This window comes from Neoarius graeffei, chromosome 25 (genome assembly GCF_027579695.1).
Source record: "Neoarius graeffei isolate fNeoGra1 chromosome 25, fNeoGra1.pri, whole genome shotgun sequence".
NCBI lineage: Eukaryota > Metazoa > Chordata > Actinopteri > Siluriformes > Ariidae > Neoarius > Neoarius graeffei.
In genome coordinates, this window is record NC_083593.1 from 47,401,670 (window position 1) to 47,420,536 (window position 18,867).

An 18,867-nucleotide genomic window follows, 5' to 3' on the forward strand; every position below is an offset into this window, starting at 1 on the left:
TTACCATAATTTTCCACCATAGCTAGGCTTAACAATTTGAGTTTTACTTGTACGTGATAAAGAAGGACATCTGCGAAACTTGACACATTGAACGTCCTATTTCTATAAATTATATTTTCACTGTTCTAAGGGTATACAAACTTTTGCACTCACTTGCATTTTGAACCAACATCTAGAGTTAGTGATTTTTCTTGCTAAGAAAGCTATCTTTACTTGTACATGCATTGTCTTCTTTTTTGTTTCTGATTTTTCTCAAGTCTAACTACATTTCTACATAAACACACAAGTTGGTATTGATTGAATGGTTGTTTATTATGCAATATTATGATTCTGTTTATTTTCTGATGGAGTTAGTGATTTTAGAACCGGATTATATCATGCTAAACTGGTGGTACGAAGCTAGTTATTTGTTGGCATCATTAGTCTTATAACTCATATCCACAAGTAATGATTCAACGTTTCAGACAACAAACATGTCCAAGAGGAAAAGTGAAATGATGTTAAATAGTTCCACCACTAGGGGTGCTATAACAATTAAATAACTGTTTAACAATTCAATAATCTCTTTTCTGATCATATTTAATTTCACGTCACATCATTGCTATTGACCAATCAGATTGAAGCAGGTATTTGCCAGTTGTCATGAAAGTTGGCAGAGTGATCTAGTGCTTCTAAAATTTTGCTTTAAAAAAAAATCTCTTTCCATCTCTCTTTATAGAAGAAGACACTGTGTCCATCACCGTAACATCAGAACTGCAACCTACAAACCAGGACAAGTGTCCAAATCCACAGACCGATGATTTGGACTGTAACGGCCTCCTTCCAAAAATTCTGAAGATGAAATCTCCTCTCATTCCTGAATCCACAGATGTGGAACCAGTCATCACACCCAGTCCTGTCAACATGGATGATATTCCTCTTTCCAAAAATCCGTACGCCTTCGAACTGGAAACAAAAGTTCAGGATGAAGACGATACCGGATCTCAGAAACCAGGAAGTAAACTGGAACCTGATCAAAATATGAAACCCACAGAACCAGAACCGGGACGTGACTTGGACGATGTTCCTTTACCTGAAAACTTACACAGTTTAGAACAGACATCTGGATTCCAAGACAATGATGGAGAGTGCAAAAAATCTCCAACTCAGAAACGAGGAAACAAACCTGGAAGCAAATCAACATCTAAAAAACAGAAGCCCAAAGCGACGGTGGGAGAAAACGACACACACACACCTCTAAACGTGGACGACATTCCTCTCCCCAAAACATCCTACAATTTTGACCCGAGCCAATGGGACGACCCTAATTTTGATCCGTTTGGAGGGAAAAACAAAGTCCGGAATTCTCCGACACTCCCGAAAGCGTCGTACGATTTAATTCCTGATAACGTTGATGACTCGCTGGATGCCTTTAAGCCGTCGAAGAAGATCAGTGAAAGCGGCGACTCGGAGAGAACCAACGATGAGAAAATAGAGGAGGAGAGCAAAGAGAGCCCTCTGGTGGTGGAGAGGAAAGTGAGACAGGCGCCTAAGAAGAGCAAAGACAAGATTATAACGTGAGTGACATGTAAATGAGTAAAAATTCTATCAGTATTCACTAATACACACTTGTCTTAATACTAATACACACTCCTTGTTTTCATTAGCTAAAACACCGATCTGATTATCAGTGTAAAGATCTGTCTGTCTATCTGTGTCTGTCTCTCTGTCTGTCGATCTGTGTCTGCCTGGCAAAAAAAAAAGTCTAATATTTCATTGAATGGCCTTTACCTTTGATTATGGTACACATTCACTGTGGCATTATTTCAGCAACCTTATACAACGTCACAGCATTTATTTCCATCCAGAGTTGTATTAATGTTTCACCAAGATCTTGTCTTGAAGATGGGAGAGTCAAAACACTTCGTAAAGTCTTCTCCAGCATCCCAAAGATTCTCAATGGGGTTAAGACCAGAACTGTGGTGGCCAATTCATGTATGAAAATGATTCCTCATGCTTCCTGAACCACTCTTTCACGATCTGAGCCCTAATTTTATCCCCGTGCCATCAGAGAAGAAAAAATCCATTGATGTGATGTGAACATGGTCATTCAGTGCATTCAGGTCATCAGCTGACTTCATTTTATTGCACCATAACGTTGCTGAGCCTCGACCTGACCAACTGAAGCAACCACAGATCATAACACTGTCTCCAGAGGCTTGTACAGTGGCCACTATGGTATGTATGATGGGTGCATCGCTTCATGAGCTTCCTTTCTTACCCTGACACACCCATCACTCAGGAACAGGGTCGAGCTGGACTCATCAGACCACATGACCTTTTCCCATCGCTCCAGAGTCCAATCTTTATGCTCCCGAGTAAACTGAAGCCTTTTATTCTAATTAGTCTCACTAAGAAGTGGTTTTCTTATGGACACACAGCTGTTTAGTCCCAATTCTGTCAGTTCTCATCATATTGTGCATGTGGAAATGCTCTTACTTTCACTATAAAACATAGCCCTGAGTTCTACTGTTGATTTTTATTTTTAATGATTCGACTTCACCAAGTGTTGAAGTGATCTCTGATCATAGTCAGTCAAGATTTTTTCTGACCACATTTCACTGCTATCCTTCCAGGTTTTAATAGTGTGTTGGACAGTTCTTAACCCAATTCCAGTCATTTTGTTTCCTTAGTTGTTTTCTTTGCTTGATGCAGACCAATAATTTGACCTTCTGTAACACAATAATCTCTTTTCCACAAGCATGAGATCCGTCTTCTGACATGTTTGTTTCAGAAATGAGAAGCTACTCACTGCATCAGTTTGGGTTAAAAGAATTGTTCCCAGCTGAAACATTAATCACTGCAGTAATTGTCCAATCAAACTCTTTTAAGTATTTGCATATTTAAATCCAAACAGTGGCTTTTTTTGGCCAGGCAGTGTATTTATCTCTCTCTCTCTCTCTCTCTCTCTCTCTCTCTCTGTTTTTGTTTGTCTGGGTGTACATCTGCACGTCTGTCTATTTTTCTGTCTGTATGTCTTTGTGTCTATATATCTCTCTTTATCTAGCTATTTAATCTCTGTCTGTCTGTCTGCTCATCCATACATCTCTTTCTGCCTGTCTGTCTGTCTGCAGTCTAAGCATCTCTTTCTGTCTGTACATCTCTTTCTGTCTCTCTCTGTCTGTCTGCTGTCTATACATCTCTTTGTCTGTCACTGTCTCCCTATACATCTCTACATCTCTGTCTCTCTAGACTTCTCTACGTTTCTGTCTGTCTGTCTCTCTATACACCTCTACATCTCTTTCTGTTTGTCTGTACATCTCTGTCTTTCTGTACATCTCTATATCTGTCTGTCTATACATCTCTTTCTGTCTGTCTGTCTCTATACATCTCTGCATCTCTTTGTCTGTCTGTCTCTGTCTCTCTAGACATCTCTACATCTTTCTGTCTGTCTATACGTCTCTAATTGTGTGTCTCTACAGCTCTATCTATACATCAGACAGGCAGAGACATATAGAAAGATGTAATTCTGTATAATTACAGTCTGCACCCCCCAAAACAAACAAACAAACAAACAAACAAACAAAACCGAACAACAACAACAACAAAAAAACTACAACATTAAAAGTGTAATGTCACTGAGCCTGATTGATTGGTCCGTGCCATTTGTGCTGGCGGATCCCAGCCGGGGAGGGTGAAGCTAACACTTGCTTTGTGCAAGACACATGAAGCCACTAATGACATCTTTTCATATATTGTACACGAGCTCACAGAAGCCTGTGATTGGCTCGAGTCTCTGTGATTGACAGGGAGAGTAACACCATCCAACACTTCACTAATAAACAATTCACATGTTCATTTCATCCACACAGTTCTCAACTTCACTGAGGTAGCTTTTGAACACTGAGGTCACTTTCGAGCTGTGTACGTGTTTACTCTGTGTGTGTGTGTGTGTGTGTGTGTGTGTGTTACTAATCTCCTGTCCCACCTGCTCTTCTCTTTCCCTCATTCCTCCACTCATGTGTAACACTCCAACCTTTTCTTGTCTTCCTCTCCTCATCCTTCTCTTCCTGTCCTCCTGTGTGTTTTGCATCAGGACCAATGAACAAGCGCGCTTTCTCTGTATGCTACTGTAAGTATCTACTTTCTCTGTCTCACTCTGTCTCTGTGCTTTATTGGCTTTCCTGTCAGTCTCGAGCAGATTGTCCTGTGGTGTGTCTGTAGCTGATAAACAGGTCGTGAGGTGTGTGACTGTGTGTGTGCATGCTCATTTTTCACATGTGACAGTCAATATTGATCCAGTGACGGTGATGAGGTCAGTAGGATGCTGTGTTGTGTGTGTGTGTGTGTGTGTGTGTGTGTGTGTGTGTGTGTGTGTGTGTGTGTGTGTGTTTGCTTCTTTAGTTGTGTTCCCGAGATCCAAGGTTAATGAAGCTAATAATTAACAGAAGTTTTATTCTGAATTGTTCCTGTAAATATTTGCCTCAAACCACATCCAGCTGTTCAGTGATGTCATGCAGATGTGCTGATGTGGTTTCAGCGAGTTGGTCATCTCTAAACATGAACACAACTCCAGCGTGGAGCTGAACATGTAGCATGATGGCAGCAGCCATTTTGGACAACCAGGATCACTTTATTTCCCCTCAGCACCATTCACTGTGCTCCCTTAAGCCCCGCCCCCAGGCATGTAAACGTGGAAGTGATGATGCGGATGATAATATAGTGATACTGGAACCTTAACCCTTGAACTCTGGTGTGTGTGTGTGTGTGTGTGTGTGTGTGTGTGTGTGTGTGTGTGTGTGTGTTTGAGTTTGAGACCTGAATTCAATTATAGGTCACTTTATTACTTTACTTTTTTAAATAGAGATTTGAGGTGTGTTAATAAAGGAAATGTAATCTCTCTCACTCTCTTCTCTCTCTGTCTGTTTCTCTCTCTCTCCTGCTCTCCTTCTCTCTGTGTCTTTCTCCTGTCTCTCTCTCCTGCTGTCTCTCTCTCACTGTCACTCTCCTGTCTCTTTCTCCTCTCTCTCTCTCTCTCTGTCTGCAGGAACACATGCAAAGTGAAGAAGTATGAGAACACATCATTAGCGCTTGAAGTCTCCAAGCAGGTACGGAACTCGTTTACTAGTGAGAGGGAGGGAGGGAGGGAGAGAGAGAACTGGAAGGATGGAGAGAGCAAAAGAGAGAGAGAGGAAAGAAGAAGAACTGGAAGGATGGAGAGAAAGAGAGCAAAAGAGAGGAGAGAGAGAGGAAAGAAGTGAGAAGTGAAAGAATAGAGGGGGGAAGAAGAAGAAGAACTGGAAGGATGGAGAGAGCAGAAGAGAGAGGAAAGAAGAAGAACTGGAAGGATAGAGAGAGAGAGCAAAAGAGAGGGGAGAGAGAGAGGGGAAAGAAGAAGTGAAAGAATGGGGAAGAAGAAGAACTAGAAGGATAGAGAGAGAGCAAAAGAGAGAGAGAGAACTGGAAGGATGAGAGAGAGAGAGCAAAAGAGGAGAGAGAGGAAAGAAGAAGAACTGGAAGGATGGAGAGAGAGAGAGAGAGAGAGAGAGGAAAGAAGAAGTGAAAGAATGGGGGGAAGAAGAAGAAGAACTGGAAGGCTGGAGAGAGAGAGAGAACTGCAAGGATGGAGAAAGAGAGGAGAGAGAGGAAAGAAGAAGTGAAAGAATGGGGGGGAAGAAGAACTGGAAGGATGGAGAGAGAGAGAGAACTGGAAGGATGGAGAGAGAGTAAGAGAGAGAGAATGGAAGGATAAGAGAGAGAGCAAAAGAGAAGAGAGAGAGGAAAGAAGAAGAACTGGAAGGATGGAGGGAGGAAAGAAGAAGTGAAAGAATAGAGGGGGGAAGAAGAAGAAGAACTGGAAGACTGGAGAGTGAGAGAACTGGAAGGCTGGAGAGAGAGAGAGAGAGAGAGAGAGAGAACTGGAAGGATACGAGAGAGAGAGCAAAAGAGAGAGAGAAAACTGGAAGGATGGAAAGAGAGATCCAAAGAGAAGAGAGAGAGAGGAAAGAAGAAGAACTGGAAGGATGGAGAGAGAGAGAGAGAGAGAGGTGCTCTGTGTTGCCTGTATAAGGAGATGCTGAGTCAGCATGGTCAGGATTAGTGCAGTGACTCAGCAAAGGTCACTCGCTCTCCTTCTCTCCTTTTTTGTTTATCCCTGCCTCCCTCCTTCCTTCTTTCACTCTCTTCACCACATCTTTTCTCTTTCATTAGCCTACTTCATCACCTTCTGTTTTTTCATCCCTCTTCCTGTCCATCATTTTCAATTTAAGGTGTGAGATCTCTTCATCTCCTTTCTTCGACTTTCTCCATTTCCCCATCTTTGTTTTCTTTGCATCACTCTGTCCATCCTTCTTTACTCTGATGCCTCTGTCTCTATGTATCCTTATTTTTATCCCCCCATCTGTGCATCTTTTCTTACCCTGTCCTTCTCTGTCCCTGATTGTTCTCTGTCCATTTCTATTTCTGTCGTTTTCCATCTCTTTCTCTCTCTAGTGCCCTGTTTGAGCAGAGCTGGCAGTGACACTGTCCGATGTGTGATTCGTCACTCTGTGTGTGTGTGTGTGTGTGTGTGTGTGTGTGTGTGTGTGTGTGTGTGTGTAGATTGAGGAAGAACAGGAGGAGCCGGTACGTCACGCTACTGATGAGGAGAAACTTGCATCGACATGCACAATGCAGAAACACGATAAAACAACGAAGACGTCGAAAACGGAAGATGGTGAGAGCAGGAGCTACACGTATAAATGTTACAATCCTTATAATATTACGTTTTTATCTTTAACCACCAAAAGTTACACATTTATTCACACTGACTGTAGAAAAATGAATAAAGGGAATTCCTGAGGTGATCACATGACTCTAACGTACCACGTGCTCATTCTTCCAAACTGAATATGATACGACAGTATACAAAACACACAAGTTTACTGGATCAGTAACACGTTAACTCCTCTTAAACACACTGCAATACATTACCCAGAAACCCAGCTTTTCCAAATTATGCTCAGTGTCTTGCATAAATATTCACCCCCCCCCCACCCCCCACCCCGAAATTTCCCACATTTTGTACCGTTAAAACCTGGACCAGAAATGGACGTAACTGATTTTATGTATTTTTGAGATTGTGTATTATTTCAGCTTGCTAATGTACAGTTATTTATTATTCGTACATTTGGTCAGTAGCTAAGTCTTCTGTTTATTGCTCTATTTTGCCCCCTAGTGGAATAACTAGTGGAGACGAGCTCTTTTTATCAACACTTTCAATTCAGTTTCTGTCCACAAAATAATTTTATTCAGAGTCTCAATCCATTTATTGGGTCGGATTACAATCTTCAGACATGCCCAGGCTTTGTTTGATGCTCCGGGTATATACTGTCGCAGTGTACAGTATACAGTTTCCCATGAGAAACTGACTGCGGGTGTACATATTCAGTGTTTACTGTAATACAGTACTGCCCTCTAGTGGCTACAATCAGTACAAACATCCGAGTGTGCTTCGAAACACTGCTTTATATAACATCACCATCATCTCACGCGTGTGACGTTCTGTCCAATGGATTCCTTATAGAAATCCCAAATAAACAATTAACCATTATTCGCTGAGGGCGAGGTGAATATCGGTTAATAATAACCAAGATGAAGTCGAGGATATTATTCACCGATATTCACTGAGCCTGAGGCAGATAATTGTTTTATTATAAATACACAGGTGACTATTTTTTTTAAAAAGTCATATTAAAAATTATTTCAAACTTCAAAAGTGGCATGTAATGATGGCGCGGCACAGACTTGTGTCACTTATCTATGTCGAGTCACATAAAATACTTTGTTTCGAAATCGATTAAATAAATCACAGTTCCACCTTACCTTTGAATAGTTTTAAACCAAACTTCATAGCATCTTTAGTGCTTTTAGGAACAGCATTTTCTTTCATCATCTGTAATTCTTCCTCACTTATACTGATGAAGCGATTGGACGCCATTTTGCCGAGTCGCTCGAGGTGATTATCGTGAAATAATATGAATTTCTTGACCAATCAGTGCACGGAATTTCCTATAATCACCTGCTTATTTATACTAATAGATGATATGTCTGTAGTAAATGCTTAATTTGTACAGAATAACTCTTGACATGTCAATACCGCATCGACTTGCCTCAGTGGTGGTTCGAAATCCGTACATTCAAGCTACAAATGGGAAAAAATAATCGGGGTTCACCTTTTGTTTTCAACAAACTAACCAGCTCACTGTGAGAGACTGTATGTCTATGTTGTATATTTATTTACCTATTCGAAACAGTAAACTCTAGAGTCTGTGTTATACTAGAGCAGGGGTTCCCAAACTTTTCCATGCCAAGGCCCCCCAAACAGCATTAGCTTCTGGCCAGGGACCCCCTTTGCAAACTCACAGACAATGCTACAAAATATGTAAAGAAACATCAACTTTTAGAATGTTTTCTCTTACTTTTATTCAGTAGTCAATAATTGTTACATTTGTTTAGCATAAGAATATTATTAACTAACGTTTTCAACACAAATACAGTGGGGCAAAAAGTATTTAGTCAGTCACCAATTGTGCAAGTTCTCCCACTTAAAAAGATGAGAGAGGCCTGTAATTTTCATCATAGGTACACTTCAATTATGAGAGACAAAATGAGAAAAAAAAAATCCAGAAAATCACATTGTCTGATTTTTAATGAATTTATTTGCAAATTATGGTGGAAAATAAGTATTTGGTCAATAACAAAAGTTCATCTCAATGCTTTGTTATATACCCTTTGTTGGCAATGACAGGTCAAACGTTTTCTGTAAGTCTTCACAAGGTTTTCACACACTGTTGCTGGTATTTTGGCCCATTCCTCCATGCAGATCTCCTCTAGAGCAGTGATGTTTTGGGGCTGTCGCTGGGCAACACGGACTTTCAACTCCCTCCAAAGATTTTCTATGGGGTTGAGATCTGGAGACTGGCTAGGCCACTCCAGGACCTTGAAATGCTTCTTACGAAGCCACTCCTTCGTTGCCCGGGCGGTGTGTTTGGGATCATTGTCATGCTGAAAGACCCAGCCATATTTCATCTTCAATGCCCTTGCTGATGGAAGGAGGTTTTCACTCAAAATCTCACGATACATGGCCCCATTCATTCTTTCCTTTACACGGATCAGTCGTCCTGGTCCCTTTGCAGAAAAACAGCCCCAAAGCATGATGTTTCCACCCCCATGCTTCACAGTAGGTATGGTGTTCTTTGGATGCAACTCAGCATTCTTTCTCCTCCAAACACGACAAGTTGAGTTTTTACCAAAAAGTTCTATTTTGGTTTCATCTGACCATATGACATTCTCCCAGTCCTCTTCTGGATCATCCAAATGCTCTCCAGCAAACTTCAGACGGGCCTGGACATGTACTGGCTTAAGCAGGGGGACACGTCTGGCACTGCAGGATTTGAGTCCCTGGCAGCGTAGTGTGTTACTGATGGTAGCCTTTGTTACTTTGGTCCCAGCTCTCTGCAGGTCATTCACTAGGTCCCCCCGTGTGGTTCTGGGATTTTTGCTCACCGTTCTTGTGATCATTTTGACCCCACAGGGTGAGATCTTGCATGGAGCCCCAGATCGAGGGAGATTATCAGTGGCCTTGTATGTCTTCCATTTTCTAATAATTGCTCCCACAGTTGATTTCTTCACACCAAGCTGCTTACCTATTGCAGATTCAGTCTTCCCAGCCTGGTGCAGGTCTACAATTTTGTTTCTGGTGTCCTTTGACAGCTCTTTGGTCTTGGCCATAGTGGAGTTTGGAGTGTGACTGTTTGAGGTTGTGGACAGGTGTCTTTTATACTGATAACGAGTTCAAACAGGTGCCATTAATACAGGTAACGAGTGGAGGACAGAGGAGCCTCTTAAAGAAGTTGTTACAGGTCTGTGAGAGCCAGAAATCTTGCTTGTTTGTAGGTGACCAAATACTTATTTTACCGAGGAATTTACCAATTAATTCATTAAAAATCCTACAATGTGATTTCCTGGATTCTTTCCCCCCATTCTGTCTCTCATAGTTGAAGTGCACCTATGATGAAAATTACAAGTCTCTCTCATCTTTTTAAGTGGGAGAACTTGCACAATTGGTGGCTGACTAAATACTTTTTTGCCCCACTGTATTTTCGCACTGAACAATAAACTGTATAACCTCCTGTAGTACCTGATTCAACTCGTTATCCATCCTTTTTGCGACCAGTGCCTCGCGATGGAGCATGCAGTGTGTGGCCACTACTGAGTGGCCTTCTGCTTAATGAGTGCGGTCACTCGACTGATCTTCCCGGTCATTGCCGCGGCTCAGTCCGAACACACCCCCACACAATGGGTCCAGTCCAATCCGTTAGACTCGATGTAATCGTCCAAAACTTGAAAAATGTCTTTCCCAGTAGTTCTTCTTTCAAGTGCTTTACAAAATAGTATTTCCTCCACAAATCTTTCCTTTGAAATAAATCTGATGTACACAAGCAGTTGGGCCTCATTGGATAAATCTGTGCTCTCATCCAGCTGAAGTGCGAAGTATTCGCTGGCTCTCACCTGCTCCAACAGCTGAGCAGGTATTTCTTGAGCCACGTCACCAATCCGTCGGCTCACGGTGTTATCAGAGAGTGGGACGGCATCGATTTTTTTTTTGGCAGCATCCTCACCAAGCAATTCTCGGACAATGTCTTTGGTGGCTGGTAAAATCAAATCTTCTCCCATTGAGTGAGGTTTTTTAGCACGAGCAATGTGGTACGAGGCTAAAAATGATGCCTTCAGGGCCCGCTCGGGGACAGTAGCTTGCTGGATGAATGCAGCAGATTGCCTGACCAAATGCTCTTGTTTGCATCTGAAGAAATCTACTGTTTTTTCGGCATCTGTTGGATGTTTTTGTACCAAGTGATGCTGAAGTTTCGAAGGTTTTAAGCACTCGTTTGACAGGGTCTCCAGACAGGGGACGCATTTCGGGCAGTCATGGCCATTTTTCTGTATGGCTGTAAAGCCATACTTAATGTATGCTGCCTCATATTTTCGGATTTTAGTTGGCCAGGACTTCTTAGTTTTTTTCGCAGCAGTGTCCTCCACAGCAGGGCTGTTGGTTTGTTCCTTCGGTCTCTTCTTCAAAAACCTGTCCATTTTGCGCTAGCAATACGCTAGCTTGAGGAGCAAAGCAGCTTGATAAATGGCGCAAACCGCAACGTCACAGGCAATCGGAGAGATGAGCATGGCAAACAACGTTTCGATATGATGTATTATTATTAATAATTATATTTTATAATAATGATTAAAAAACTAATTACAATATATTTAATAATAATTATTTTTAAAAAGTATTTTTTTTTTCCGCGATTTTTTTGTTATCGTCCCTCCAACTTTCTGAGGCCCCCCCTAGCCCCCACTTTGAAAACCACTGTACTAGAGCACGCAGAGTGACACTCCATATTTAAGAGAATATGGTAAAGCATCAACCTGATTCTTGATGGCTATTGCGATAAATGACGTAAGCGTACCACTACAGGGAACCTGATATGTGTATCTTTATTCACATAAGATAGATCCAGTGCCTATTTTTAATTTGCTTTTTATAAAAATAACATGGGATTATTTACGAACACATTTTACAGAAAATATTCACAACAGTTTCATATAAAACTAGTTAAAACAGTTTTATTAGTCCACTAGCTTGTTGGACAATTGACCGTTGTAACCAGACACCTGTTTGACACATTAAGTTTGAAATATTAAGATCGCAGCTCGAACTCTCTGAGCTCATATGCTGCATTTGGTCGAGGAGGATGTTTTCCAGGAGGTTTTTTTTTTCCTGAAGGTTTTTATCCTACTGCTTTCTTTCATAGTGTGCAACGTGTCTTTCATAGGTTTCATAGGTCTTTTATTGCATAAGATAAAATCTCACATCCTATGTAACATTATAAACTAAAAACAAAAGATTGCAGAAGAACAAAATAATATAAAGCTAAAGATTTCTGTAATATGTAGTACTAAAATGTAAAAATGCTCCATAAGAATAGATAATTACAAAATAATAATACATAAGACTTCTAATTAATTAAACTAAATTATATTTTAAATTATTTTTGCATTGTATGCTTTTTTTTTTTAAACCTAGGTGATTTCTTACTCTACACACTCGTGTAAGCATAATTATTGATACAGTGGTGCTTGAAAGTTTGTGAACCCTTGAGAATTTTCTACATTTCTGCATAAATATGACCTAAAACATCAGATTTTCACCCAAGTCCTAAACGTAGATAAAGAGAACCCAGTTAAACAAATGAGACAAAAATATTATACTTGGTCATTTATTTATTGAGGAAAATGATCCAATATTACATATCTGTGAGTGGCAAAAGTATGTGAAGCTTTGCTTTCAGTATCTGGTGTGACCCCCTTGTGCAGCAATAACTGCAACTAAACGTTTGCGGTAACTGTTGATCAGTCCTGCACACCGGCTTGGAGGAATTTTAGCCCATTCCTCCGTACAGAACAGCTTCATCTCTGGGATGTTGGTGGGTTTCCTCACATGAACTGCTCGCTTCAGGTCCTTCCACAACTTTTTGATTGGATTAAGGTCAGGACTTTGACTTGGCCATTCCAAAACATTAACTTTATTCTTCTTTAACCATTCTTTGGTAGAACGACTTGTGTGCTTAGGGTTGTTGTCTTGCTGCATGACCCACCTTCTCTTGAGATTCAGTTCATGGACAGATGTCCTGATATTTTCCTTTAGAATTCACTGGTATAATTCAGAATTCATTGTTCCATCAATGATGGCAAGCCATCCTGGCCCAGATGCAGCAAAACAGGCCCAAACCATGATACTACCACCACCATGTTTCACAGATGGGATAAGGTTCTTATGCTGGAATGCAGTGTTTTTCCTTTCTCCAAACATAATGCTTCTCATTTAAACTAAAATGTTCTATTTTGGTCTCATCCGTCCACAAAACATTTTTCCAATAGCCTTCTGGCTTGTCTACGTGATCTTTAGCAAACTGCAGATGAGCAGCAATGTTTTTTTGGAGAGCAGTGGCTTTCTCCTTGCAACCCTGCCATACACATCATTGTTGTTCAATGTTCTCCTGATGGTGGACTCATGAACATTAGCCAATGTCAGAGAGGCCTTCAGTTGCTTAGAAGGTTACCCTGGGGTCCTTTGTGACCTCGCCGACTATTACGCGCCTTGCTCTTGGAGTGATCTTTGTTGGTCGACCACTCCTGGGGAGGATAACAGTGGTCTTGAATTTCTTCCATTTGTACACAATCTGTCTGACTGTGGATTGGTGGAGTCCAAACTCTTTAGAGATGGTTTTGTAACCTTTTCCAGCCTGATGGGCATCAACAACGTTTTTTCTGAGGTCCTCAGAAATCTCCTTTGTTTGTGCCATGATACACTTCCACAAACGTGTAGTGAAGATCAGACTTTGATAGATCCCTGTTCTTTAAATAAAACAGGGTGCCCACTCACACCTGATTTGTCATCCCATTGATTGAAAACACCTGACTCTAATTTCACCTTCAAATTAACTGCTAATCCTCGAGGTTCACATACTTTTGCCACTCACAGATATGTAATATTGGATCATTTTCCTCAATATCAGAGTTGAGGAGATCTGAGTTGGAGGAATTTTTTTACTTTTTCCTAGTCAGAATGATGAATTATGACTTCTAGTCAAATGCAGCATAAGACTTAAAGATTTCATGAATATAGCTGACACTACAATTTGTTTACAGTGTTTTTTGTATGAGTGACAAGCATGTGTGTGTGTGTGTGTGTGTGTGTGTGTGTGTGTGTGTGTGTGTGTGTTTTCTCACTTTTTAGACCTAGTGAAGAAGGATCATTTTCCCGAGAAGGAGATCTGCACACCTGTAAGTATTTGTTGTCTCACAACAGCAGTCATTTCATTGTTTTTAAAATTTTTTTCCCTTTGAATTCTGCAGATTCAAATCAACATTTCATGGCAACATGACTCGCTCTCATCTACTTGTGCACTGCCTTGATTTTTTTTAAATTATAACAGCTGTTTAATGCTTTAAGCTTGTTTTTCATTGTTTATAATCATTTAATTTGGTATGTGCTTTTTTAAGTCCTGGGTATGACTTTAAACTGCAACCGGTGGTGAGTCTCAGGTCTGGGAGGACTTGAATACTGAGGAAAGTGGAGTTACCCCTTAATCACCATTACTCCCAGGTCCGCTGTGACCCGGAGTGGTAGCACCTGCCTGGGTTCCAGCTATTGGGTTAAATTGTACATCACCAGTAAGGCGCTGGCAGCAGGGTGCTTTTCGGTGCAGTGTGACAGATGAACTCAACAGGGTCAATGGCGAATCATTCAAATGGCCAACGGATGGCATCACTCGATAAGGCAGTTGTCATTGCGGGGCAACTTCCATACCCATCAGGTCTGCGGCACTTTTGTGCACCACTTGGCATCAGGAGAATAGTATACGAGAGCTCACGAGGCCAGACATTCCGTGGCCGCTCAACCGGGCCGTTCGTGCCGCCGCTGTGGTTGGCTTTGTCGCTCTGGTGTGAACCTCGCGACCCATCTGCGTTTCTGCACATCCTCATGAAGCAGTCATGATTGCTAGCGGTGGACAGCCGATGAGCTTTTTTAAGCATTGCTTTTTATATTTCTTTGCTGAAATTTAACTGTGGGATCAAAATGCATCTGTTTATCCAACGTACATTAAAGCTGCAGTAGATAACACAAAAATATTTTTTCATATTTGCTAAAAATTGTCTACTCTTTACGTCTACTCCTTGCATCTTCACTACACTCTCATCCCCATTCTCATTGATGCACAGAATACATGTGCATCAGTGAGAACGGGGATGAGAGTGTAGTAAAGATGCAAGGAGTAGACGTAAAGAAAGTTGGTGAATTCAAGTACCTGGGGTCAACTGTGCAGGAAAATGTGGGCTGCGATAGTGAGGTGAGAAAGAGAGTGCAGGCGGGGTGGAGCAGTTGGAGAAGGATTTCGGGAGTCATTTGTGATAGGAAAGTCCCAGCAAAAGTGAAAGGTAAGATGTATAAGACAGTAGTGAGACCAGCTGTGATGTACGGATTGGAGACCGTACCCTTAACGAAGAGACAGGAGGCAAAGTTGGAGGTGGCGGAGTTGAGGATGTTAAGGTTTGCGATGGGAGGTTGGACAGGATAAGGAACGAGCACATCAGAGGGACAGTGCATGTGGAGAGCTTGGGAATTAAGCTAAGAGAGATGAGACTGAGATGGTATGGGCACATCCTGAGAAGAGATGCAGAGCATGTTGGAAGGAGAATGTTGAGGATGGAGCTGCCAGGCAAACGAAAACGAGGAAGGCCAAAGAGGAGATACATGGATGTGGTGAGAGAGGACATGAAAGTGGCAGGTGTGGTAGAGAAGGATGTGGAAGACCGGAAGCAATGGAGACGAAAGATCCGCTGTGGTGACCTCTAATCGGGAGCAGCCAGAAAAAGAAGAAGGTTGCAGCTCTGGCTCCACCTAGTGCTCCTAATGACATTTGCAAATATCCACTGTGCCCGAATCAAAACAGCCAATCAGAACAAGTGAAGTGTCTGATGGAGTGTCAATCACTGCTTATACACGCACTGTGGGCAGCATTCAACCCTCAGCGCTCGAGTGACTGGGTGTGTAAATCCTCTGAAGGAAAATCGCTTTAGTGCTCAGATGTAAAGAGAAGATGTTTAAAAAAAACAGAGAAAGGAAACAGAGTGTTTGGAATGAATGATGCGTGTGTGTGTGTGCTCCATCTCCATTCTGATGACACACACCCACGATTACAATTTAATTTTTGGGTATTCATTTAAAATTTGCACCACAATCAAATGAAAACATGCTTGCAGTCATTTGGATCCTAAATCATACACAGGAAGTAGCTGAGCTGTGCCTTTGGGAGAGATGAAGTTGGTTAGCATCGCTTGTAGGAAGTGTGTGTGTGTGTCACCCGAGAAACATAATCATGTCCCGTAAAGTAGATTAACTCTGCACACACATCCTAATCTCTCCAAGGACACCTACTAATAACCATGTCATATATATATATACACACACACACACACACACACGGAGTATTTATGCTTGATGTGGCAGATACTTTCATCTGAAGTGACTTACAAGTATCTGTAGTGTGTGTGTGTATGTGTGAGAGAGAGAGAGAGAGAGAGAGAGAGAGAGAGAGAGAGAACCGAAAGCTTGATCACTATATAATCATTTATAATGGAAGTCTAGAGGCAGATGTTAAATTTTTATCCCATTCAGAATTGATGTGGCTCCGGAGCCGATCCCAGGAATGCCAGTTGGGTTCAAGAAGGGATACACCCTGAATGAGACGCAGTGCACCATGCACACGTCTCCACACACTCATTCAGACCTACGTAGGAGCAAATTATCATGCACTGTAAAAAAAAAAAAATTAGTCAAGCCAACTTAAAAATGTAATGCAACCTGCTGCCAAAGGATTTTGAGTAAACTCAACTCCGGGCCAAATAGTTGTGCTGACTTGCTCTTTTAAGTCGACACAGATGAGTATTTTATGTTGACCTTACTTTATTTAGCAAGTTCAGTGCATTCAAATTGTGATGTTGAAATAATCATTCCAATTAACTTGGAAAAGCAAGTTGGCACAAAAAACATTGTTATCCTAAATTATTCTTTTTTGGGGCTTTTTCCACCTTTATTGGATAGGACAGTGTAGAGACGGGAAATGAGCGGGAGAGAGATGGGGAGAGATTGGGAAATGACCTCAGGTCGGAACCGAACCCGGGTCCCCGGATTTATGGTATGGCACCTTATCCACCTGAGCCACAACGCCCCAAAATGTTCTTTTAAGTTCACATAGAAGAGTATTTTATGTTGAGTTGACTTGACTTGCCTTTAGAAGTTCATTGTTTAGTTGAAATAAATTGAAATAATAATGCCAATTAACTTAAAAGAGCAAGTTGGCACATCATGGTTCTAAGTTGAGTTTGCTCAAAATCCTTTGGCAGCAGGTTGCGTTACATTTTTAAGTTGGCTTGACTATTTTTTTTTTGTACAATGATTGTGTGCATTACATTTTTTAGTTAACACAAACCTCTCAACACTTAAGTTCTACTTCACTTTGCCTATTATTACACAAACAGAAACAAATACCGACATACAAGGAGGGAATTCCCTGGCCTCTGTTGAGGAAAGCTTAGTCTAGACTCCTATACAACGTCTCGTGTCAGTTTCCACGGACTTCTCACTCCACCCGACCGTTGAAACTTTCGAACTTGTGAAGTGCGCATGCGCAGTGGCATCAGTTAATTTAACATCGTCAATCAGCACTTGAATATATAAGTTCACTTAACTTAATTTTCCAATTCCTATGAACTTGTGGCGAAGGAAAGGCGTCTCAACTATTTTTTTTTTTTTTTAGTTACTTGAGCAATTAGAAGGGAAATTTGTTCATTCAACTTAAAATCCTTTTTTCACTCAACAATTTTGCAAGTTACATTTTTTACAGTGTAGCCAGTGCACTACACCGCACCTGGGAGGTAGGAGGAAACTGGAGAACCCTGAGGAACTCACAAAGACATGGAGACAGCATGTGAAACACTATGTAGACAGTGACCTGAGGTCAGGATCGAACCAGGGAGCTGCAAGGCAGCAAAGTTTCTGTGAAAATTCCTACTTTTCCTTTTAAAAACAGTCAGTCAATCCATGGCGTATTCCCATCTCATACCCAGGGTTCCAGGGATCGGCTTCAGAGTCACCTCAAAGCCCGACCAGGATAAAGAGCTCACTGAAGATGAATGAATGGATATAAGCAGTTATAGTGATGTTGAGATATAAACAAGGACATATGATCGCAAAGTGTTACTGAAGTGTTCCTATTAAAATGTCAAACGATTTAATGCCTCTAAAGTGCTTTTAAAATTGTGTTTTATAGAGTGAGAGCTTGGAGAAGACCAGCCCCAACCTTGACTCCATCGCGCTCAGTGAAATAGACAAAGCTGCTGTTCTGACTCTCATCAGAGAGGAGGTTGGTTTAATAAAAATAATAATTTCAGACATCTCAATATAACACAGCTCTAAAACCAGGAAATGGGATCTATATTAGCATTATAGCATTAGCCTAGCTGTTAGTGTGTTAACAGTAGGTGTGCTACTCCAACAGGTGCATGACACTGACGTAACAGTGAAAATCCTACAGCCATGTGAGCAGAAATTAGCATTATTAGCATAGCAGCGGTGCGCTGCAAAAAATATCTTAGCAAGTGAAAATATCTTGAAAATAGTTGAAACGATCTAGCACAGGGGTTTTCAAAGTGTGGGAGAGTCAGCCCCCCCCTCGGAGAGCAAATAAACAACCGTGCCCCCCTTTACAATTTTTGTTGTTGCTATACTTAATGTTCCATTCGTATTTTTAAAAAAATGGTTGTTGTACACATTATTTTTTTCTTTTTCACATTTCAAACATCTGTGCTTTTTAAAACATCTTGTTTTACACATTTTAAACATCTCATAGCATCGTTAGCTAGCACCTCTTGGCAGACAACACACTGTGGCAGTGGAGCATCTTCAGATCCAGTCCATGAAAATCCAAACTTTAAATAATCGTGGTCATACTTCCTTCTTTTTTCAGTCCCCCCAGGATTCCGTGGGCCTTTTTTGTGATTGTTGCGGCTAAAATGTCTGATGTTGCGGGGGTTTTCCAAAAAAAAATTGCGATGAAAGTTGCGGTGTTTTTTAGGTTTTCGTTGCAATTACATTGCGGGAGGAAGTGAAAGTTGCGAGAAATTGTTGCGATTTTCTCTTTTTGTGATTAAAATTGAGTGATATGTTAAATATTAAGTTATTACTGAAAAACTATTGATTAAAAAAACAAAGACACTGAGAAATGGTCC

At 41.2% G+C, this 18,867-nt stretch overlaps 1 protein-coding gene across 3 annotated transcripts in view; it reads left to right on the forward strand.

Annotated features, from left to right (window-relative positions):
* tacc1 (transforming, acidic coiled-coil containing protein 1) overlaps positions 1 to 18,867 on the forward strand; it is a 106,189-nt gene that overhangs the window by 75,392 nt on the left and 11,930 nt on the right. For all 3 annotated transcript variants that reach the window (XM_060909165.1, XM_060909164.1, XM_060909163.1), the window contains exons 3-7: positions 719 to 1,556; positions 5,027 to 5,087; positions 6,580 to 6,694; positions 13,814 to 13,860; positions 17,910 to 18,002. In XM_060909165.1, the coding sequence (XP_060765148.1) occupies positions 719 to 1,556; positions 5,027 to 5,087; positions 6,580 to 6,694; positions 13,814 to 13,860; positions 17,910 to 18,002 (1,154 nt within the window). The remainder of the gene's footprint in view (positions 1 to 718; positions 1,557 to 5,026; positions 5,088 to 6,579; positions 6,695 to 13,813; positions 13,861 to 17,909; positions 18,003 to 18,867) is intronic.